Source organism: Oratosquilla oratoria, unplaced genomic scaffold (assembly GCF_046742065.1).
Source record: "Oratosquilla oratoria isolate Oo_2021 unplaced genomic scaffold, ASM4674206v1 SCAFFOLD239, whole genome shotgun sequence".
NCBI classification, from domain to species: Eukaryota; Metazoa; Arthropoda; class Malacostraca; order Stomatopoda; family Squillidae; genus Oratosquilla; species Oratosquilla oratoria.
Genome location: NW_027467591.1, coordinates 35,991 through 60,988, shown reverse-complemented (window position 1 = coordinate 60,988; position 24,998 = coordinate 35,991). Strand labels below are relative to the sequence as shown.

General features: G+C 42.9%; 1 protein-coding gene across 2 annotated transcripts; it reads right to left on the bottom strand.

Moving 5' to 3' along the window:
- Positions 1-8,599: 8,599 nt before the first annotated feature.
- On the bottom strand, positions 8,600-23,417 carry shv (DnaJ heat shock protein family member shriveled). Of its 2 annotated transcripts, none has more exons than XM_076181367.1 (8): positions 23,286-23,417; positions 18,865-19,059; positions 16,861-17,056; positions 15,903-16,045; positions 15,543-15,692; positions 12,360-12,462; positions 10,200-10,359; positions 8,600-10,019 (listed from the first exon to the last, which is right to left on the bottom strand). In XM_076181367.1, exons 1-8 carry the CDS (start codon positions 23,354-23,356, stop codon positions 9,955-9,957), a joined length of 1,083 nt encoding a protein of 360 aa, XP_076037482.1. In that variant the 5' UTR covers positions 23,357-23,417; the 3' UTR covers positions 8,600-9,954. The 2 variants fall into 2 exon arrangements, with proteins under 2 accessions (XP_076037482.1, XP_076037483.1); XM_076181368.1 differs by having other exon boundaries at positions 23,264-23,289.
- Between the last annotated feature and the right edge of the window lie 1,581 nt (positions 23,418-24,998).

The window sequence follows — 24,998 nt, the reverse complement described above, 5'->3', positions numbered from 1 at the left end:
CCACAATAACATGCAGCCAATACCCCTTGGGATATTTTTAAAGGTGGGTTCTTACTCTTAATTTTGGCACTAATTATCTAGTTGCATCCTTTACAGGGCTGCCTTCTGTTTATCATTTTCTAAAATATGTACTTCATTCCATTTAGTTGTCTTTTTTTTCTCTCCAAATATCAGCAGGCATATCAATTCTTGCTGTGGTCCTCCGCTGTCAATCCTGTGGCCTATGAATCTCTGATCCTCTTGCTACCAAGGACACATAGACATTGAGGAGTGATGAATACCAAGTCTGTAGTAGTGAATTAAGCCTGACCCATTCCATTTCCTGTCCAGTACAAGCTAACACAGGCTTTGTCCAACTGGACCAACCTGTATGAACATGAACTAAACAAGTGTCTGTCCTTCAGGTAATATTTCAAACCTTTTGCTTCACTATAGATTATTTTCTAATTGCTTACTTAAACCGATTTACATATAAATACAAGGAATAAAGAAAAATAAAACAAAAATAAAACCCAATATTTTTCTTATCCCATTTTGTTTTCAACCCTGTTAAAGAATACTGGGATGGTTTAAGCAATGGAAAAAAAATGTGGAAGGCAGAGGTGGATGGGATGAGCTTGAGGGAAGACTGAGAATGAGTCCATGGAAAATGTCTATAAAGTAAAGGCAAGAGATAGGTGTGCATGTGACAAATGGTTATGAATGGATACATACATATATACCAAAGGCTTTTTCCCCCCCTTATCAAGGAGGTAGCCAAAGCCAAAAGGCCATCCACTCCCATCCACCACCACTCCTTCCCTCCCTCTCATCTTGGCTCCCTGCATCTTGCCCACTGCCCTGGGTCAGAAGCAATGTAGCAAGACAGTGCATCCACATCAAGGCCACTTTATTCAATCAGAGACCTCCCTCTCCATCCCTTTATGCAGAAAAAAGACAGAAATCCCTTCGGGCTGCGTCAAAATGTAATTTTCGCAGGAAAATTAATTTTTCCCTGATACAAACCTGAGGTACTCCTTACACTAGGATACTCTCGCGTAGCGCGAATATTTCTACTGCGAAATTAAAATCCTCACTCTGGGTCTGGGCAACACTTATCCTCAGTAAGGGGCCCCATTGGGGCAAGGGGGGGGGCCCTTGCCCTCCACCACAAGTCTCGCACACTATAACCATTCTCTGAGCCAGGTATGATTTAAGCACAAGGTTGTCAGGCAAGGAGAAGGAACTGTTTAGAGGGGTGGTTGAGGAGGGCCATTAAAGGTAAGGAGTACCTCAGGTTTGTATCAGGGAAAAATTAATTTTCCTGCGAAAATTACATTTGTTCCGAAGAATACAAACTCTTCGGTACTCCTTACACTAGGAGACTCGGACTTAGGAGGGAAGGAAGTTGTTATCTAGCCTGGGAAACCGCTGTAAGGAAAATCTAGTGTGCTAAGACTATGTTGACCAGACCCCTATACATTCCCCTCACTTTGAAGTGCACCCCTTTCTGTTCCCTGGAGTGGAGACAGAAAGGTTATAATCACTTTTGTACCACTGAAGGGCTTGAATTGATTCCCTTGGAATGCTTGAGAGCCCGCGGGTGAGGTAAGGGAATGTAAGAGTATGAGAAGGATTTTAGAAAGTTATCCCTGCAGTTGCCGAGCCAGAACCTGGATGAGTTGTCAGGGTCGGCTGTGTGCTCTTGAGGAGGGGTATATCATTTTCAGGACTTCTTGGGCGGCCACTATGGGGCCCAAAGATAAGTTCCCTAAAGATTCCCGCATAACTTCTTTGAGGTAAAAGGAAGTGAACGTATTCTGGCTCTTCCATATACCTGCTTGAAGAACCTGGTTGACTGACCGATTCTTACTGATGACTAGGGAGGTCCCTACTGCCCTCAGGTCATGGGCAATCTGTGTGGTTCATGTCGCAGGCTCTGCGGATGACTTCCATTGTCCAGTAAGAAATGGAATTCTTAGTGATGGGCTACCTTTAGTAGAGATGAACAACCACTTTAATTCTGGTCGAAGATGTTCGGTTCTCTTGAGGTAGGTCCGGATGGCTTGTACCGCCGAGAGGGAGATCTTCCTGGACTTCCTGAGGACGTGGAAGGAGGCGATCTCAGGAATGGTGGCTCGAACTGGGACTAACTTCCTGGAGTGGCACCATTTTGCAAAGGCGCATTTCCCTTGATAAAGGTTAGCTGAGGAAGAGCAAATAGGAGCGGACATGTCCTCAACCACTTCTCTGGGAAAACCCTTCTTTAGGAGGATCTGGACTATAGTCTGAACGCGTGAAGATTGAGTGCTGAAGGGTTCTTGTGCCAAGGCCCGTTGATGGGTGGATACAGAAGATCTGGTCTTCCCTGAAGGGCCAGAGGCTCTTCTACTGCTAGCTAGAGGGCGTCCGGAACCATGGGGCTTCGGGCCACCAAGGAGCGATCAAAGTCATCCGAAGGTAGGATGCGTGTCTTGCTCTGAGGAGTACCTTCTGGAGCAAGGGAATGGTGGGAAAGCGTAGGAGTCCAGGTTGTCCCAACTTTGCAGAAGAGCGTTTTCTCCTGCTGTCAGAGGATCCAGGAAAGGGCTGAAATATATTGGGAGTTGGTGATTCCATCTCATTGCAAAAAGGTCCACTAGAGGGGAGCCCCATTTGCTGAGGATGAAGTTCGCTACCTCTCGATAGAGGGACCATCTGTGTTGATTATCTGATTCTTCCTGCCGAGGTGGTCCGCCCAGACACTCCTCTTCCCCGGGATGTAACGGGCTTTGAGTGACACCTGGAGATTCTTGGCTAGGTTGAGGATGTCCATCATCAGAAGGCATAGTTCCTGGGAGACTGTGCCCCCCTTGCTCGTTTAGGTAGGCTACTACCAAGGAATTGTCCGACATTATGCCCACTACTTTTCCTGAGACTTGATCCTTGAAGTGACGGAGAGCCAGGAGTACTGCTTTCAACTCAAGCCAATTGATATGGGCTGTCCGCTCGACTGTGGACCAGGAACCGCTGATGTGATCGTCGTTGAGGTGGGCTCCCCAGCCCTCCTTGGAGGCATCGGAGAACAGGAGGACTTCGGGGGGAGATGGGCCGAGGGGCATCCCCATGAGAAGGTTGCATGGGCCTTCCACCAGAGAAGAGAATCCTTGACTTCTTTGGTGAGGGAGATGTGTTGTAGGGGTTCTCCCTCTTGCGGGGCCCACTGAGACTTGAGGAGCCACTGTAGCGGTCGCATTCTTTGTCTACTCCTGGGAATTAATTTCTCTATGGAGGCCATATTGCCCAGGAGGATTTGGCATTGAGTAGCCGTCAGGAACCTGGTCGATAGTGCCTGTGCAACTAGAGATGCGAGATTCGGGATCCCCTTTCCTACTGGGAAGGATTCCATTAGGGAGGAGTCCAGGACCATACCCAGGTACGTGACTCTCTGTTCTGGTAAGAAATCTGACTTTTCCGGGTTGACTACTGTGCCCAATTTCAGGACAAAGGTTAGGACCATTCTCAGGTGTTCTTGGCATAGCTGGGCGGAATGCATCTTGGAGGTCCAGCGACACCATGAAGTTCCCTTCCCTGATAGACGCCCTTACGGACTCTGGGGTGGCCATTCGGAACTTCGTCAGGGAAAAGGAACTTGTTGAGTGGAGACAAATAGATGACTGGTCTCCACACCCCTGTTGTCTTTTCTACTAGGAATAGCCGTGAGAAGAACCCTGGGTCCGGAGTCGAGACTTCCACTAAAGTTCCTGTCTGGAGCAGAACGGAGGATTCCTCCGCTAGGGCCCGCCCGCGAGCCGAGTCCGGGTGGAAGCTGCTGACTTGGATGGGATAGAGGGAGAGGTTTGGGACAGTGGAAAAGGGAAGACAATAGCCCGTCTTAATGACTTAGTAGGTCCAGTCTTCCGCCCCGGCCTCTTCCCATGCTCTCCAGTAGAGGGAGAGGCAACCCCCTATCTTGTGCGGAGGGGCTGGCGAATTCCTAGGAGTCCTGTGGGGGAGTCCGGAGCCTCTATAATGTTTGCGTCGAGGATCTCGGAGTCCACCATATCCGGGGGAATCAGCACGTGGGTGACCATAAATCTCCCTGAGGAGGGGGTCACTGGGGTTCCCCGAGGATGGTGTCTCTCCTGTGGGACTCGAAGTTGGCTCAGGACGTTGAGAGACAGGAAACCTGATGCTTCAGGGCTCTGCTCGCGCTTGCCAAAAAGCCTGGAGGTCGCATTCTTCCTGGGGTTGTAGTGCGGGTAAGAACTCCCACGCCGAGGCAAGGAGGCGTTCTAGCCAGGAGTTCACCGCCAGGGACAGAGCCAGTGATTGAAGGTGGGAGCTGACTTCCCTGCCAGAGAGGAGGACGTTTCGCCTGCGCAGCGACTCGGCGTCCGCCTAACCAGCTCTGGTAACCTCGCCGGGATCGAGGCTGCTCCGAGGGTTGACCCCGATGGGGTGTAGAAGCGCTTCTGGTGTTCCAATGGGACCGGAAGCCAACGCGTCTACTCGGTCGTCCTTGTTGCGAGAGCGTCGGAGGCCTGGGCCATGGCTCTCGCCGTCTGCGTACTCCATGGAAGGTGGAGGGGAGGAGGCTGGGCTTTCTGAGAGTTGGCCGTCATGAAGATGTCAGACTCGAATGTGGCTTCCTCTGCTTTCGGGTGGCCCAGTCGATTCGCCCTCCGAACCCTCGCGAGGACGTCCGAGAAGGAAGGAGGGACCACCATCGAGGATTCCGACTGGGAAACGGGAGGGGAAAGGGAGCGTGCCCCCCCCTACGGAGCTGTGGACATCGTCGTCGGCGTAGGAGGGGTCGGCACGGGCAGAGAGGAACCTCACGCTACCATCCCGGTCACTGATGGGTACAGAGGGGGGCCGAGCAAGTGGAAGATGGTCGAGGGGGGCCCTTGGGGGCGGTGACTCCTCACGAGCTTCCGTGCGGTGCACGAACCGCGCTTGAGAAGCGCGGAAAAATTCCCGTTGGGCCTCCATCTGTTCCTTCAACGTAGTGACGAGTGAACAGAGAGTGGGGAGGAGGTCCGGGGAATGTCCGGGGAATGTCCACTTGGTGAGTCCCGCCTGGGTGCGGATGGTCCGGGAGACGCCAAGGGGAGACTGCCTCCAATGGACGAAGCTGAGTCACCCACGACGAACGCGCGCGTGGGCACATCTCGGGCTTCCTGCCCACCGGGCATAGAAAGGGTTCCGGCGATGACCCGGCTCGTCTGACGACGGGTGGAAGGTGGATGTGGGGGACCACCTGAGGAGAAGAGGCCGACGCGCTCCGAATCTCCGAACTCGGCTCCTTTGTCCGTGGGGGGGCGGAGCCGCCGGACGCATCCGGGAAAAATCTCGTACCCGGGGGGGGGGGGTTCGCGGGGGCGGCTATGTACAACCATTCCGTTTACTACGCTTAGGAGGGGGGAGACAACTGTCCGCGTCCTCCGCCGACGTAGCATCCGGTCAGCGAGAAATACCGCGTCTGCAACCTCGTCCCTGATCTCTGTCCCTGTGAGCAAAGGGCATGGAAGGTCACCGTTGATCACCCGGCTCTTTGTGCGTACTGCGGGATTCCTGAGTAGAAGAGACTAAGGGGCTCTTTGCCCCCCCCTTTGTCCGTGCCGGCGTCGAGTTTCGGGGGCAGCCGCAAGCGACCACATCCGGGAAAAATGTCATACAGGAACGGTAGCTAGCGGTGGTGTTGACGCGCATGTCCGGCTACGCTAACCGTCCTGGTTTGAAGGAAGAGGACAACTTGGCCTGAGAATGACTCGAAGTGGCGTTGTACCACCTTCCTGGCGACTGTTGAGTTTCTGGGATGGGCGAGGGCAAGCCGCAAGCGACCACATCCGGGAAAAGCTCGTACAGGAACGGTAGCTAGAGGTGGCCTTAGGCGCATGTCCATCTACGCTAACCGTCCAAGTTTAAAGGAATAAAGGACAACTTGGCTTCCTGTCTACTACGCCGTGGAGGAGGGAGAGAATGCTCGTCTCCTCCGAAGCCGTAGGCCGCCTTCCCATGTTTTTGGGGGGGTGAAGAGGGAAGCCATTTTCTATGCGTGCGCACCTTTCCCTTTATCTCCCTGCGGCGAAACCACAACAATACTGGAACCAGATTCCATACAGGAACGGTAGCTAGCGGTGGCGTTGACGCGCATGTCCGGCTACGCTAACCGTCCTGGTTTGAAGGAAGAGGACAACTTGGCCTGAGAATGACTCGAAGTGGCGTTGTACCACCTTCCTGGCGACTGTTGAGTTTCTGGGATGGGCGAGGGCAAGCCGCAAGCGACCACATCCGGGAAAAGCTCGTACAGGAACGGTAGCTAGAGGTGGCCTTAGGCGCATGTCCATCTACGCTAACCGTCCAAGTTTAAAGGAATAAAGGACAACTTGGCTTCCTGTCTACTACGCCGTGGAGGAGGGAGAGAATGCTCGTCTCCTCCGAAGCCGTAGGCCGCCTTCCCATGTTTTTGGGGGGGTGAAGAGGGAAGCCATTTTCTATGCGTGCGCACCTTTCCCTTTATCTCCCTGCGGCGAAAAAACAACAATACTGGAACCAGATTCCATACTTACAGTGAAGGGTAGGATACCCGGTGGCGGTTAAGGGAATAATACAGGGAATGGAGAAGCACTTAATAATGCCAGGACACAGGATGGCGTAGGGAAAACCCCGATGAAATTGAAGGACGACGAACTCCTTAGCGTCCTTAGAGTGAGCTGGCGACAATCGAAGCGGATTGCTTGATTTTCGGCACCGACGTAAACAGTGACTTGGATGCCACGCCAATAAAGGAATTTGACTGAGAATCGGCCCATTAAGGGGGAAACCGAAAAAAAAACTAAACATGCAGTAGAGAGATGTTAACGCGGTCACTACTGCGAAGAGAATGGTTATAGTGTGCGAGACTTGTGGTGGAGGGCAAGGGCCCCCCCCCTTGCCCCAATGGGGCCCCTTACTGAGGATAAGTGTTGCCCAGACCCAGAGTGAGGATTTTAATTTCGCAGTAGAAATATTCGCGCTACGCGAGAGTATCCTAGTGTAAGGAGTACCGAAGAGTTTGTATTCTTCGGAACAAACATCATTCACACATAACCATTCCCCAACCCCCACCCACTACCTTCCTTGCATCACAGTATCATCTATACATAGTAATTCTTCACTCACCCTATCTCCTGCCTTGCTCAACAGACATACCCCGCCTGCACAACACCCCTTTCACCCCATCCATCCATCTCATCTCAGTTGCCCTTTCATGTTCACTCCATCCATCTCTGCCTCCCACTTGTTTTACTAGTCTTTCTTCACTCATTCTTTCCACATGTCCAAACCATTCCAATATTTTTTCAACCTTATCTCCCAACTCCTTCTCCACCCCTAGACTCCTCCTCCCCTTGTTTCTCACTTAACCCATCCCTACCATATTTCAGATATTTCATCTCGCATTTAAACTCTTCCTCTCTTATATTCCATGTCTCTGCCTCATACTGCTGTCAATACAATCATCCCTTCATACAAGTTCTTCCTAGCATCTATTCCCAAATGTATTTCTAATTACACCTTTAATCCCCTAAGGCACCTACTTATTTTTTTCAATCTACAATCTACCCCCACTCCCTTTTCTCCCATATGCAACTCCAAATATCTAAAGCTATCCACCTCCTCCAGCCTCTCTCCTTCCAGACTTGCCTCCAAATTGCTGCCACCCTCTCCCCTTGTACATCTCATCACCTTTTACCCACATTTACCTTCAACTTTCTCCTCTCATACACCTTCCCAAACTCCATCAATCTCTTAATCTCTTCAATACGAGTCAAATTCTTGCATGGATAATCGGATGCCTAACGTACGAGGCATCACACTACTTGCATTATGAAATATAAAGTCACTGCTGTATTACTTGTTCTCTTTCACTCTGAGTAATAATAAAACACAGAAAATGTGATTAAACCAGTTCACTGAATTCAGGGGTCACTCAGCTACAACTACAAAATATATATAAAAAAGCTGACACTGGCATTCTTGTATACCCACTCACGCCTCATCACATCTATGTGTCATTGTCTGGAAGAGGTTAATCACCCTTCTGGTCCTGCCACAAGCAGTGTTGTCAAATGCAGTCACCAAACCACCAAGGTTTGGTGAATGGATAATAAAGTGGAACAGTTCAAAGGAATTTCTTCTCCTCTGTGCATGAGTATTCTCGAATGGAGTACAGGGTAGGGTTGCCATGTAATGAAGTGGTAGGGGATCAACTTGCTTTGGCTGTCAGCTACTGCTGTGGATTGCTGTGCCTTGCTGCACTGCCTTTGATTGAAGCAGTGGGCAGGGAACAAGGATGGCCCTTCATTCACACAGAGCCAAGATAAAACAAAATAAATAGGCATAGATGGGTATCCGCTTTGGCTGGCCACCTCCTTTACAAGGGGGATGCCTTTTGATATATGCACATATGTATATTTATTTCATGCTCCCAAGTGCTTCTCTATCAGCCCTATCATATGTTTTTTCCAAGTCCACAAAAGCAACAAAAATCCATCCTTATCTTTCACTAAATACTTCTGAAACACCTATCTTAGAATCTAATATTGACATCATGGACCTCAAAAGCTTAATCATGAGGGTTACATGGACACAAACAAAACTTTGTTATCTTTAGTCATTAACACATTACATATGAAATAGATATATCCACATGAAAACATGGAAAATCTGTAGTGTCTTTGCTGAAGGGTCACATCTTCTTGCATTGTTTACTACTCAATTGTGCAATATAAAGTAATGCAACTTCCAAAACCAAAACAGTTCTCTTGCAATTTTGCATAAAAGGGGACTGAGGAGGAAATGTCAAAATAAACCAAAAATCTAAATCTCAAGAAACTCGGATAAACTCAAATTAAAAATTTCTTACCAATTTTAAGTTTTAAAGTTTCGTATTTTTCAAAGAAACTTAAAAGAAAAACTAATATACATATGCACTGCCCTAGACCATCACAGCAGATCCCTAAAACAATAAGCCATTGCATTACCAGTACATTACAGTATTAAACAACTGCAAGTGGTATTCATACAACAAAATATACATAAATAACTGCCCATTATTTTGGCCTTCACATTACCTTCACTGTACTTCATAATTTTCACCACTATGTCTCTTCACAATACTGAAATCTAAAAGGTAAATGGAAACGAGATGATGACTGAGTATTTCTCCACTTAACCAGAAACTTATTCAAACATTTGTAGTTACATAAGCACATAAAAAATCAAATAAATAAATCATAATAACAATAATAGTATATAATTTTTTTTTTTACAAAACCTACTCTCTGCAAATAGCAAAAAGATGGTTGTAGCAGCGGCATAATTTAGGGAGGGCACAGAATCACCCACTCAATATTTTCTATATATTAACTTTTGTGTTTTTTTTTCCATTTTTTTTTTATTACCCCCATACTGAATCATGCAGGCATCTTGCACAAAATTGCTATATAGTTTAGCCCATCAAAGAATCTGTCAAAAATACAGCCCTGGGTTACGGTAACTAAACATTACCACAAACCTCCTTAGAAAGATCTTTTTTTAACACTTGCTTTAATATACAGATGTCTATTGACATCTAATGTTCCTGCTGCTCCTAGGTGAAAACAAGTTCACGAGATCTGATGACATGTTGTAACATGGTTTTCTTTCTGTACAAAACCACAAGCATCATAAATACTGTGTACCTTCTCTGCATTTCATTTCAGCCAAATATGCCACACTGGAGTCCATTTGTGAATGGTATGTTTTTAATCTACATTCCTTTTTTTTACTCTAACATCACATATTCTTAAAGCATCGAACTGCTCCAAAACTGATATACCACTCCATTTGGATAACTTAAAATTAGTCAACATGGAAAGAAAACTCATTCCAATTTCCAACACAAACATATTTTACTTTTGAATTTAAATTAATATTGGAAAATAATACAAAATCTAATGCCATAATTTATCAGTACCCTCTTAATCCATTATATACTTTTTCTATCGAGGCTTGGTTCAAAATTCTCTTCAGTTCTGAAAATGAAAGAAAACAAGTCATAATTTCAACATCATTAGGCCAGGCTTTCTTAACTCTACCAGAGGGTTTAATCAATTTTACTCTACTATCCCCTCTAACCTAAGGTCCATACTTTTGCTGAATAAAATCATGTGGTATTTGCAAAAACAAAGTCAAAGGAATCATCAGGCACTTACCTTCTTTGTCCTCCGCATTGAATTCTACTTTTGGGAACTCAACATCAAAAGTAATGTACAAAGTGCCAAAGAGATTATTGTTGTCATAGTTAGGCATACCCTCTCCTTTCTTGCGGATTCGAGCACCTGGGAAGGTAGGCTTTTCCCGGACAATGTGAACCTGTAGCAAAGTGTTTATAACAATCAGTAATATCATTCTAATATACAGTGACTTGCAATAACAATAACTATAGCCTCGAGTTTCAATGACTAGGCACCTGCCAAAAATCCTTAGGTCCCCCTACAGATCTTCCTGGGAGGAATCTTTGGTCTGTTTTGTGTTGTATTAGTGTGGAACTCTTTCTACATCATTAATTGAAAGTAGTAAGAAGTGGGGGACCAACTGCCAATGCTTAACTCTCCTTATATGAAAAGGTGGAAGAAATGAAGTTGAAGTTTGTGTTAGCCCCATAGGGTTATATCTCCAGAGGAGGGCATTGAAGGGTTTAAGAAGGTGGCTCTCTGACATTTGTCTTACAGGATCCCCACTTGCATGTACCCAGCATTAATCTCTGTATGACCCGTTAGCTAAATAAAATTGGTAATAGTCCATTAAAATTTTACTAAATATGCCATGACATATTCTATTATGGATCACTCACTACCCTTCCTTTTATTTACTCCAGTTCTTCTTGTTCCACACACCATCTTTGCATATCTTATGATTCCCTCCTTGAACCATCCCCATTCCTCCTCCACTACTAGTTCCACTCTATCCTTCATGTCCTCCCACTTCTCTCTCAGCTTCTTATACTCCTTTTCTTTCTCATTTAAGCAGTTCACTCTAAGTACCTACTTACCTTCTGCCCTTTTCCTCTTTCTCCACCTATTCTCCATTTTCAACTTACCTCACACCAAAAAATTATCTGATATTCCCCTACTCTCTCCCTTTAGAACACGCACATCCTTAACTCTTCCTACTATACTCCTGGTTACTACTATATAGTCCATTAACGCTCCACCTGTCCATCTAACACCCTCTCCCATGTGTAATTATCCTTGACTTTCTTCCTAAACACTGTATTTGCTATCATCAACTCTCAAGACATCTTCAACTCTCCACTATGATTTTTTTTCCTGGAACTCCATACTTCCCAATCACTGTCTATTGGTTTATTTCCTACCCTAGAATTAAGGTCTCCCAATACAACTACATTGACATTTCTCCCTAATCCCTATATGCACTCATTTTAATCCATCCAAAATGCCTCCCATTCCTCTATGCTCTTCTCCCTACCTGGCCCATATACACTTACAAAAACCCACTTTTCCCTTCCCAGCTTCACCTTCATCCACATTAACCTCGAAGAAACCTCCTTCTACTCTGCTACACACTTACCTATCTCTTCACTTACTAGTATAGCCACCCCTTCTCTCCCTCATCCTCTCTTCACTCCTGAGAACCTCCCAACTACACTTCCAAACTCACACTCACCCCTCCCTTTCAACTTAGTTTCATTCAATGCCAACACATCCATCTTTCTTCTCACAAACATACTGCCTATCTCTTCCCTTTTACTCTCATCTGTACCACATTCACACACATTAAAAGACCCAAACCTACCTTAGGGCACAGGTCAGAAAACTCCTTGACCCTCTTATGCCTTTACTTTTTTTTTTTTTTTTTAGTTATGTCCCCTGTGGGGCTACAGGTAGCAGGATTCCTAGCCCTAACCCCCATCCCGTTTTTTGTTGCCTCACACAACTCAAGTGGGAAAACTTGGTGGCAGCATTCTTTTTCCCCACCATAGGGTTTAGGGAAAAAAGGAAATGAATATTCAGAGAAATTGTACAGGAGAGTAACAAGGGGTTGGGGGACAGCATAACGGAGGGGCAGTCACAGTATAATAAAAGTGTCATCATTTCTCTATGAACAGAGTATTTCTCTATCACAGACAAAATGATGTGTGGCTCTGGTCCATAGGGACGCCCCATATAGACCCTAAAGTATCAATTGCATGCTATCTATATATATATATATATATATATATATATATCACACACACACATATATATATATATCACACACACACATATATATATATATAAACAAAATATGTCTCCCAGGTGATAGGGTAAAAGGTAAGTAACAAGCACAACATGAACAACACCTAAATCTACCTTGTGTCCATCTAAATGAGTGATGTCCATCTCAAAACCAATGAGAGCTTCTTGTAATGACAAAGTCACATTGGTATACAGGTCATCTCCTCTTCTTTCAAATCTGTGGAGAAATGAAATTCAATAATCAACCATAAATATAAATTTCAACTTTGCAACCAATAATTCTTCCTTCAACCTATGACAAAAATAATAATTCATGCATTCCATGTTAGCAAACACTGTTTAAGAACAAAGCCAGCATTTGAATACATGGGATAGGGTGGTTGATAGGGCATTAATGGACTATGTAGTGCTATCCAAAGGAAGGATGGGAAGAGTTCTGGATGTTCATGTTCTCAGGCAAGAGAGTGGGGGAATGTCAGATAATTTTTTGGTGAACGAGAAGTTGAGAATGGAAGATAGGTAGAGAGGTGCTTAGAGTAAACAATTTGAACAAGACAGAAAAGGAGAGGGAATATCAGGAAAAGCTGAGATAAGTGTGGAAGATGGTGAAAGATAAAGTTGAGGTGGGAGTAAAAGAGGAATGGGTTTGTTTCAAGAAAGTGACAAGGTGTGCAAATGTCTTGAGAGACTGAAAAGTGTCATGAGAATTTGATAGTATGTCAAATAAGGAGGATGGGAGGGAATAGAAGGAAGGGTAGTGAGTGGTAGGATGATGAGGTGAAGATGTTAGAAGAAAAGAAGCTAACATATGTGGAGGTACAAGATAAAGAGAGAAGCAAAATGTAAGATAAAGGAGGCAAAAAGGAGAGATGCTATATGATGTAGGAGTACCATATAAAAAAATTTTTAGAAGAAAGTTTAGAGAGTGAGGGAGTCAGGTAGGGAGAAAATAAAGGGTGCAGAGGAACTGATAATGGAAATAAAGGCTGTAAGGGGAAGATGGATACAGTATTTCAGAGAGATGTTGAATGTGGAGGATGATAGGAAGGTATTATTTGTGGCAGTGGGAGATGCTAAGAAAATGAGTGATGGTAAGGCACCTGGGTTAGATGGGTGTCATGCATTATCTGAAAAAGGGAGGTACAGTTATAGTAGATTGGCTAGTGAGGTTGTTTAATGTGTATCTAAGGGAGTGGAGAATGCCTGGCTAGTTATGCTTTACAAAGGAAAAGGGGGACACATGTGAATGTAGTAGTCTTAAAGAGATCAGTTTCTTGAGCATAGTCGGAAAGGCTTATGGGAGTTTTGATGGAGAGGATTAGGAGAGGAAAAGAGGCAGTAATTAATGAGCAGCAGTGTAGGTTTAGGAAGGGTGGAACTTGTGTGGATAAATCTTCGTGGTAAGGCAGATTTGCGAGTTGTTGGCAAAAGGTGAAAATGTTTTTTGGGCCTTTATGGACTTGGAAAAGGTTCAAGACAGGATAGACAGGAGGGCACTGTGGGAAGTATTGCAGACAAATTATGTGGGACTGGGGGAAGGCTGTTCAGGGCAGTCAAGAATTCTTTTTAAGAGTAGTAGAGCTTGTGTTAGAATTGGAAATGGAGAGAGCAAGTGGTCTGAGGTAAAGGTGGGGCTATCAGGGCTGTCATGTTGCCATGACTGTTCAATGTGTACATAGATGGGGTGGTACAAGAGGAATGTGAAGGTGATGGGCATGGCATTGGAGATGATTAGAGATAGTGGAGGGAAATGGGAGGTGAGCCAGTTGTTATTTGTGGACAACACTGCACTTGTGGCAGGGTCAGAGGACGGACTAAGGCAGTTAGTGAGAGAGTTTGGGAAGGATAAGAAAAAGTGGAATGTAAATGTGGGTAAAAGTAAGGCAATGAGGTGTATAAAGGGAGAGGATGGCAGCAAGTTGGAATTACATCTTGGGTGAGATGTTGGAAGTGGATAGTTATAAGTATTTGAGTTCACATGTGGCAGGAAATGGAGTGGAAGTGGAGTTAAACTACAGAGTGAGGGAAGTATGCAAATGTCTTGAGAGACTGAAAAGTGTCATGAGAAATAGGTATCTGGAAATTGTGGGTAAAGATTATATGAAAAGATGACTGTGCTGATGGCACTGTATGAAGCAGAGACTTGGAATTTAAGAGGAGCAGAAAGAAGTTTAAATGCATTTGATACGAAATGTCTGAGAAGCATGATGGGGGTTACAAGGTTGGCTAAAGTGAGAAATGAGGTGGTGAGGAGGAGAGTGGGAGTGGAAAAGGAGTCGGCAGTTATGGCTGATGAAAGAGTAATGGGATGGTTTGGGCACATGGAATGAATGTGCAAAGAAAGATTAGCAAAACAGGAGTGGAAGACAGAGGTGGATGGAGTGAACATAAGGGGATGACCAAGGATGAGATGGACAGATGGGGTGAAAGGGGCTTTGAGCAAGATGGAAATGTCTGTTGGGCAAGGAAGGGAGAAGGCAGGGGATAGGTGCAAAAGGAGTGGTTGTGTATGGATGATATTTCTGACACAGCCCAAAGGAATTTCTCCTCATCTTCTCTATTTTCCTGCACGAGGGACAAGGAAAGAGAGTTGCTGTGTAAATAAAACAGCCCTGATGTGGATATACAGGGTCTTGTTATATTGCTTTTGACATGGACAGTGGGCACAAAACAGGGATGACCCTTCATCCATGAGGAACCGAGATGAGAGGGAAACAATAGATAGTAGCCGGGAATAAAATGGATGGGAGTGGGTGTATGCCTTGACTGCTTACATCCCTTATAAGGGGGAAGAAGCCATTGGTATATAGACAGAATAACTGGCTTTATATGGTGCTGTTGTTTTGAATGTTATAAACACCAGCTCAGTGATTCCAAAATTGTTTTATGGCACAGTCTCTCCTCTTCAGTCACCCTTGTCGGCTTGGCACCCCACCTCCTGTCCTGAAAACTAGTTTTCACCAACTTCATATGTAGATTTAGAAAATAAGAACTACATACTTTTACACCAAAAAGCTTCTTCCCCCTCACAAGGGAGGTCACCTGCCAAGGCATGTATAAAAAGTAATCAATGGAAAATCAAATATAAAAAATCTATGTGGCTAAAAAATTGTGTAATTCCCAAAGGGTACCTTGCTTATACAAGGGAAGAACCCTTTAGTGGTATATAGACAGAATCGCCTAAGTAAACTATGAATCTTATTTGACAAAGACCTCACACCTCCCAGATATCCCTCTTACACCCCCTTGTTTTGGAACCAACATTCTAAGTTATACTAAATCACACAAGTAACTTACTTATCATGCGGCATTGTTTTAATCTTGATTTTTAAATCTCCAGGTTCTCCATCAATATGCGGTTCTCCTTCTCCAACAAATCTGTGCTCCTGACCATCAACCATTCCAGGTTCTATTTCAAATTCTAGTGTTCTTTCTTCATTCACTAGCCTATAAAGATTAAATAAGGAAGTTATAAAAAAAAATTGAAGCAGCAATGTCAACATTTTATGCAAAGAATGATCAATTTACAAGCACACAAAATGTGTAATTTTATATCTGAATATGATAATTGGAAAATAAGGATATAGACCAAGTTGGAACCATATATGTATTTGAAGCTAAAAAAACATTGTATAGTATCACTGAAAAACTACTTACTTGACATTGGGGCAATCATCACACACTTGTTGCTGAGTCATCTGAAATCTGCCCGGCCCAAGCTGTCTTGTTACCATTTCCTGTCGACAGTTGCATTTGCGCGTACCAGCTGCAGCTCTTGCAACTGGTTTATTTCTTATCATCTTTGCAAAAAAATAATAATAATAAATAAATAAATAAATATATAAACACTGACACATTTGGTTAAAATTGTAAAGTACAACAAACTTTTATTATAGGGGACAAAAGCCATACAAACTTACTAATATTTCAACTAGGATTTATGCTGAATGACAGTGACAATTTAAACCACCATTTGATACAGTAATCTTTATGCATAGCTGTTCCTCAAGCTTCAACATGTTTCAGCCTATTTTTCTCTCTCTCCTCCCTCCCCCTTGACATTAGCACTCATACCTCCTCCACCATTACACTTCCCAAATATGGCCACAACTAACATTTTCATGGATGTTTTCATATTATGACAAGTTTATACAAACATTTCAATTAAATTTTTTTAGGATTGATTATGTATCAAGATATTTTCATGCAACAATCACTGTAGACAGTGAAGCACCCTTGCTATGGATGTACTGTGTCTTGCTGCATTGCCTCTGACCCAGGGTAGTGGGTGGACTACAGGGATGACCCATCATCCAGGAGGAGCTAAGATGAAAGGGAGGAAAGGGTGGTAGACAAGAGTGAAATGGGTGGGAGTGGGTAAATGCTTTTTGATTTGGCTAACTCCCTTATAAGGAAGAAAAAGCATTTGGTATATAGACAATAGTGGTGAGAGTATGTATGGAAAAATGTATATAAAAATAAAGCAGTCACACAAGGTAAGCCAAAGAGTAGTATGGGGAGACTAGAAAAAGGAATGTGGAGTTGAAGTGGAGTGAGCATGAAAGGAAGACAGTGAACAAAATGGATGATAACAATACTCTTCAAATATGCATACCTCAACAAAATTCCCTACGTAGAGTTCTTCCAATGTCACGTACATATCCATGACAATATCTCCGCCCCGAGGCATTTCACGTTCCCTTGAATGACCTTGTGATCCAAAACCAAATCCGAAGTCCCCAAAGAAGCTGGCAAAAGGATCCATACCTCCAAACCCACCATCTTCTTTGGATATACACTCTTCTCCACACCTGTAAGAATAAAATATATGTATATACAACTTTTAGTCATATTTATAAATGCGTTTTAAAGGACAGAGGTTTCTTCTGTTCAAAGACAGTCCCAATCAGTCCATCCATTTCTTTCCTCCAGAAGACCTGAGGCTGACAGAAAACTGGCCATAGCTGCCAGTTTAGCCCAAAAATCATGTTTAACCTCTTCCATATGATGATGCCTCCAGAGGTGTCATGAGGCACAAGTGGGTATATGAGGATGTGGGTTTCAGTGTCTTGATTATATCTATTTTTAGTTGTAGCTGAGTGACCCCCAAATTCTGTGAACTGGCTTGATCACATTTTCTGCATTTATTATTACTCAGTAAAAGAGAATGAGTAATACAGCAGTGACTTTATATTTTATTGTGATGCATCAATCATTGTACCTCAGGCACCTGATACTGCATGCAAGAATTTTACTTGTATAAATGAGGTTAAGATATCTTGTGTTCCCCTCTAAAGAAAGATGGAACATTTACCCCCCATTTAATGGGAATCTTAATAGAAGACAATGAACACAATTACATATGCCCATTTTCAAATCCCACTCCTCATTCTACTACCCTCTCCTCCTCAATTCTCCCTTACATTTGTTCTTCCAGCACCAGCAGATTTGCCTACAATGTTTTTTTCCTTATCCATACACTCCCTTATCCACACTGGCATCACTGCATTCCAGCCACCATCCAGTTATAAAACTGTTCTAAATGGAATCACAAGGCAGTGAGCAGGAGACAGGGATGACTCTTCATTCACGAGAAGCTAAGACAAGAGGGAAATGAGGTTGGTGGATGGGAGTGGGTGCATGACAGACTTTGCTACACACATACATACATATACCAAAGGCTCTTTCCCCCTACACGGGGGGTAGCCTTTGCTACCTCCCTTATAAAGGGGAAGAAGCCCTTGATATATAGATAGATGCAATCACTACATAAAAGACACTAAACACATCCTACACTGCCCACTCTAGCCTTATCCAGACAACACATAATTTCTTTCTTAAGTGACTCATAGGCCAATACAGTTGCTGGTACCAGTACTTGGAAACTGTGGGTCTCCTGCAAATTATCTAAAGCACAGGACTGATATACCTTGGCCATCTTTATCACATTTTCAGCAAAATATTGCTCCCACAGATAAAAGTGTTAGTTATCAGGTATGAATTATGATAATCCTCCTACTATCCTTATGTCACACAATCTTTTCATTACCCTATCTTCATCCATTCTCCTCATACATGTACCTATCTTAAAATTTTTAGTATGGCTTTTTCTATGCAAACAGTCCTGATACAATTCTTTTTCTCCCACAACACATCCTAAGCTGAATAAAATGATTCCTATTTAGCCAGAATAAAACAAGACAATGTCAAATAGCAAAGTTGATTACAAAAACAGCCTTAGCACCTATGATAAGGTGACTAGCACATGGGTTGCCTGTGATAGAAAACATGGGCAAGGGACTGATCAATCGACTGAAAAAAGTCATCTGGCAACAGCCAAAATCCCTAAAGCACACCATCCCAAAGAGTGTGTTAAGAATTATCTTCAAAGTCTGTGAAATGAAGATAATTTCACAGTCAAACTTGAAATAAGAAAAGTAATAAAAAGAAATATATATATATATATATAATAATAATAATAATAATAAAATAAAACACTTGTGTACATATCGGTCAAACTGTTCCCGTTTAAAAAGAAATATATATATACATATATATATATATATATAATAATAATAATAATAATAATAATAAAAAAATAAAACACTTGTGTACATACCGGTCAAACTGTTCCCGTTTGTTTTCATCGCTCAACACTTCATAGGCAGCTCCGAGGTCTCTGAACTTTTCTTCTGCATTTGGATCTCCTTTGTTCTTGTCTGGGTGGTACTCTTTTGCAAGTTTCCGATAAGCCTTCTTGATCTGGTTGAGGTTAGCACTTCTTGGAACGCCTAGAATTTTGTAAAAGTCCCTCCTGAAATGCAAATGTACAAAATCAAGAACACCTTTACATATGGTAGAGGGAAAGGGAAGGAAGGAGGGACAGAGAAAGAGTAAGAAAGGGGGAGAGTGTGTGAATGTGGATGGGAGGGGGGCAGGTTGACTGACTTGAGGAGATACAAAGGCCCATCATTCAATGAATCTTGAAACTGCACATTCCAATCATACAAAGAAAGGCTGGACACCCTCAGGGAGGAAATTCATAGACAATAACAGATACGCTGTGTCCATTTAAGATCAGTTACAATGAAATGCCAGGTTTTTTTTAGTTTCCTAAATAGGTAACAATGTCAGATGAGATGATAAATGTTCAATATACCCACAGCTTTACTTTATAGGAGAATGACACAAAAATAAAATATATATGTTGTTACTATGGATTATATTTTATGATGTTATAGGCTTTAGTTTACCATTGCTTATAGGCTTTGTAGGCTATTTTGTGCTGCTACCATGTATTCACCACAAACAGTGAACATAAGAGTACTAATGACATCTAACTATGCCTCACCGCCTCATAAACGGCATTGAGTATGGTTGAGCACAAGTGCAGCAATCTCAAAGTAACACTTGTGGTTAATCACTTCCTCATCAGATTGTGCAATTTAAACGTAATTAACATCCTGACCACCATACTCATGTACATACATACATATACCAAGGCTTTTTCCCCCTTCCAAGGGAGGTAGCCAAAAAGGGAAAGGCATAAAAACACTCCCACCCATTTCATCCCTAAATACACTCCACACCCCTCCCACCCTTCCTCTCATCTGAGCACCTCCTGGATGACGGGTCATCCCTGCACCCTGCCCACCGCCCTGGGTCAGAAGCAGTGTCGCAAGACACAGTACATCCACAGCAAGGCCGCTTCATTTAATCGGCGACCCCCCCTCTCCGTCCCCCTTTGCATATAAGGCGAGGACGGGGAGAAATCCCTTCGGGCTGCGTCAAAATTTACTCACACATACTACCCCCCCCCCACCCCCCCCCGCCCATACTCATGTACTCTAACCTAAAATTTTCACATTACCTAGTATACATTTATGACAAGATACATTAAGTTTGCAAAGGTCCAATTTCCAATTCTACCTATTATGGATTAGGACCAGAGAGGGCTGAGTAAACAGGACAATACCTTTGCTGATATGGCTCAACCTTAATTTTCTCCTGCCCTCTAGAATATTCCCTCCTTCCAGTAGTGTTTCACCCTTTACTTCCATTTTGAAATTACTATTACAATTATTATTTAAATTTCATCATTCTCCCATCTACACTTAGTGTTTTATTGTACTGGGAATCCAAGAGCATCAGATAAAACCTTGTAACCACCTGAACTACTTTACATGTAAAATAGGAAACTAATGACAGGTACATCTAGGTCTCTTAATCCAACACTCGTCAACTGCCACTTGTGCATAAGTTTGGGCCCAGAACATAAAACCCCGCCAATTCCAAAAGTGGGCTTATGTCCTGGACCCAAATGTCTGCACAAGTGGCAGGTAGCGAGTGTTGGCGTAGGAGACCTGGGTGTACTGTGCTTGTTTGTGTTGGTCCTCCAAAATGGACAGGAGTGGATCAGGCACCAGCTGTCCATTTTCAAAACTTATAAACCCTTTCACCCCAATTCAAAACTGCAGCCCCAACACTTGGTCTAATAATTGGTCTTCAGACTGAGCCCAATATTTCCAATAATTCTAGCTGTGATTCCTCCCGCTTTAAATATAAGGAGAAGTGACAACTGGCAACTTCTCCCTTCCTACTATGATAAGCTGGTGAGATAAAAAGTCCCAAGCAATCTTATATAGACATTAACCCATTCAACTCCGATGACAAGATTCTTGTCATTTGGTAAAATAAAAAAAAATCATAAAACACCAAAATGTTTGATCAAACACCAGAAAAATATGACGCCAGTCCTCGCTTCGCACAAAGCGAGGACTGACGTCATATTTTTCTGGTGTTTTATGATTTTTTGTTTTATTTGACCAAATGACAAGAATCTTGTCATCGGAGTTTAATGGGTTCATCCAAAGTTTCACCCCAAAAAGATCAATGGAAAGACCTGTTGCTGGAATTGCTAAAAAATTCTGTGCCCTCTGATTTGCTGTTTGTGTGCCTGGTTGAGACCAGGAACAGCAGATTGAAGTGGTGAAAATTGTGCTTTCCTTGTATTTACCATATTGTAGTATACAGAAATAGCTATGCTCATGGGGTCCTATCTTTTATTCTTCAACTATCATCTATTTACATACCACAGGTTTTTTCTCCCTTTATAGGGAGCTATTGAGCCAAGGCAACACTCACCCTCATCTATCCCATTCCTATCCATCATCCACCTGTTTCCCTTTCATTTTAGCTCCTCATGGATAAAGGGTCATCCTGGTCTCCTCCCCCCACTGCCTGAGTCAGAGGCAATGCAGCAAGACAACGGTCATATCTACTTTTAAACTCGTGTACAAATCCAATTTGGGCTGCATAATTTTCTAAGCTACTCCAAGAGTTTACACATCTATATGAAAAATTGCATTCACTGCATCCTACAGACTTGTGGTCTTTTAGAGCAGGGCCAGATTTACCAATAGGCACAAATGTGAAGTAGGTAAATCCAACCTTGATTTATAGTTTCTTCCTAAAACTTCACAAAACTCTCCCATCCCAAACTACGAGTCCTCTTGCAATTCTTTCCACCCTCTCCAGTGATTCAAAAACCTTATGTTTCAGTCAGCTGAAACAAAATACAAATAAAGGGAAATATTTACTAGAATATTATATATTTTTATATAGCTCATATAAACTTGTCTGGACAAAATATGGATGGGGAGGGGGATCTTCTTTATAATATTTTCATCACAAAGACATATTCACTTCTGTGAATAGATACATTTCCTCATAAGCCACTAAAAATGTCCAAAGTCCCAAGTATTCACCTCGGATCTGCTGCAGTCTCTGTCGAGACAGCCAGACACCACCCTACGGCAGTGAGCTCAGAGCTCATTATTTGCCAAACTCTGGGTAGGTCTGAGACCACTCACACACCATACACCGGGGCAGCAAGGTCACAACTCCTTGACTAATGCCCCGTACCTACTCACTGCTAGGTGAACAGGGGTTACACGTGAAAGGAGACAAACCCAACTTATCTCCGCCCGGCCGGGGAATCGAACCCCGGTTCTCTGGCTTGTGAGGCCAGTGCTTTACCAATCCGCCACCGAGCCGTGGTCCTCTCACTGTGAAAGCAGCAAGATAAGTCACATGTACATATGTACATTTCACATATGGAACAAATTCACAATTCAATATTACCTGCATTTTTCCAAATGTCGCATTTCTATATTTTTTTTATTATGATTATTCTTTTTTGTGCAAATAGTTGTAAAAACTATCTCCTGCTGCCTAGTTTTACGAGGTTTGGCTGCATATATTAGATGTTCTCTTGTAATGGTTGTACTCTATGGTAAAAGCCTCGGATCAAAAGTAAAATGTTGCAGTGGATTGAATTACATTTGACTAAAGTACATGTTGCATTGGGTTGGATTACAGCTAACAAGTGAATTCCCAGTGTAAATAATTTACACTAGGAATTCACATAATTTAAGAAATATATTTTAATCACCAAATTTTCTTGAACAACTCAAACATATTACCTAAATGAAAATTAATTACAAATGAATGAGTCACAGCCATTCTAAAAACAGGTTGGTGATGCATCTAACTTACTATGAGCACACCAACCTATGCAACATTGGTTAAAACTTGTGTATACAACCAGAATACCATCATATAAACTCAAATGACGTCACGCAGCGAAAAAGAACAAAGGTAGGTAACATTAATGTCGCTGCCCGCTTCGTTTCCCATGCAACTTTAAATCTCCCGCTGTATCCCCCTCTTGGATGTGGAGCGGTTTGATTGGTTGATCACACTTCCTATGCAAGATGCTATTTTATTCCAATATTCCTTCCGCATTATCATTCCCATATTTTGCTACGAATTGCACACAGGGTCCTTTAACACGGTTCTTACTCAATATATATTGAAGCGTTTACCTGAATATTAATAATAATACACAATAACGCCACATGATATAACTTCTACCTGGAACAGTTTCTTGTATGGTCACTGTCAAGTTATATTATAATATTTTTTGCTTTATCAAGGCACAATACATTAATTCTTACATAGAACTCATAAATTACGCACCCGGCCTCACCGCCGATTGTCAAGGTAAGGAACACAATCACACAGTACCACCTCGGTTTCATGTTTGACATCGAACTAAGTTAGTCTGCTACAACCTCAGGCAATATATTTACGTAAACTTTAAATAAAATATCAACATTATTGTATATAATATAAAACACAATACCAGTAAATGAGTATTAAATATATCTACATAACTGCTAAATAGTTTGTTATAGCGCTGAAAGATATATTGCTTCAAAATATATATATTGAAAAGAACTACCACCTTTCGTATGTCGTGGCGCGAACCTAGAGCCTCTGAATAATACTTCTCTTAACGCCACGTATCATAAGACTATAAACAAATGGAGGGAGTAATAGGGGTATTTCTGTTTCATTGTTTACGCCCTAGCCATAATTTATTTCATTTCCCAACTTAATTACATCTCTTACATTTACTCCTGTTACTATTTTTCTTGTTATGATTTTTAAACCTAACAATAATATGTTTTAATAGTGCTATCACAAAATCCTGTAACAGAGCGGAAGGAACTCCTACTCACACAAAATATAGTACAGTGTATTTACAGTTACATTTCCATAGCATATTTTCACACCATGTGACAATATTATCTTTATATGAATGTGAAAATGCCTTGACATAGGGGGGGGGGGTAAACCTTCGGATGTGAAGTATCGAGTGTTGGAATGACTGTATCCATTTCACACACACACACACACACACACGGCATTACCCATAGATCAGTCATACGAGCTCTGAACTCTCTTCCGGGAGGGAAATAGCTGTCGGTCACGAGTCCAACACGTGTTCCAAAGACCAAGGTGAATCACATACACACACACACAATGTGGCGCAGTCGTAGATTTCTCGGCTGCTATTACGGCGGTCCGGGTTCGAATCCCGCCCAGGGCTGAAATAATTTCAGTATCGCTGCGCTGCGAGTAGTTACTCCAACTCTCATGGACAGGGAGTTGGAGTTGTGTGTGTGAGTGTAAGGTCACAGCATTACCCATATATCGATCATATACGAGCTCTGAGCTCTCTTCAGGGAGGAAAATAGCTGTCTATCACGAGTCCAACATGTGATCCAAGACCATGGTGGTGAATCATACACAGTTTTCTAGGCGTCTCTTGGAGAAGACCCACGGCCAACACGTAACCGACAACGGGCAAGAAACAGACCCATCAATCATTCAGGGAAGGAATGTCGTTGTCTAGGGACAGTTGGTATAAGATGAGGTGGTCCTCAGTGTGGTGGTTGCACCTAAGGCAATTGCAATGTTGTAATGCTGGATGGAGACTTATACGCAATTGTTCCAGAGCGGTTTTTACTTCTCTTGAGAGTGGATTTTTCTGCAAGGCTGATGTCGGGTGTATCCCTCCATTCTCTAGCTATTGATGAAAAAAAAATCCTGTGCACTAATTAAAATAATAATGATAATAATATGATATGATGGTGATGATGATAATAATCATAATACTAGTAATAATAAATAATGATAATATACAAAATAACAATTATAATAACCAATCAATATAATAGTAATGACGGTTACCGAAATATATGAAGAAATGCAGGACCTAGGCCGAATGTCAATAATCTAATCAGGTTACAAACGGCATTCGATTCGGAAAAAAAACTCAGTCACGGATGCAATAACAGCACGTTGTTCACCGCGCCAGACAGCACTAATGGTGTATCATGTAGT

Excerpts from the sequence above, each read along its gene's own strand:
- shv (XM_076181367.1), bottom strand. The coding sequence starts at position 23,356 with ATGTCAAACATGAAACCGAGGTGGTACTGTGTGATTGTGTTCCTTACC. Across the intron at positions 15,693-15,902 it reads GATGATTGCCCCAATGTCAA|GCTAGTGAATGAAGAAAGAA; the intron begins GTAAGTAGTTTT and ends TAATCTTTATAG. Across the intron at positions 10,360-12,359 it reads CTCATTTAGATGGACACAAG|GTTCACATTGTCCGGGAAAA; the intron begins GTAGATTTAGGT and ends ACTTTGCTACAG.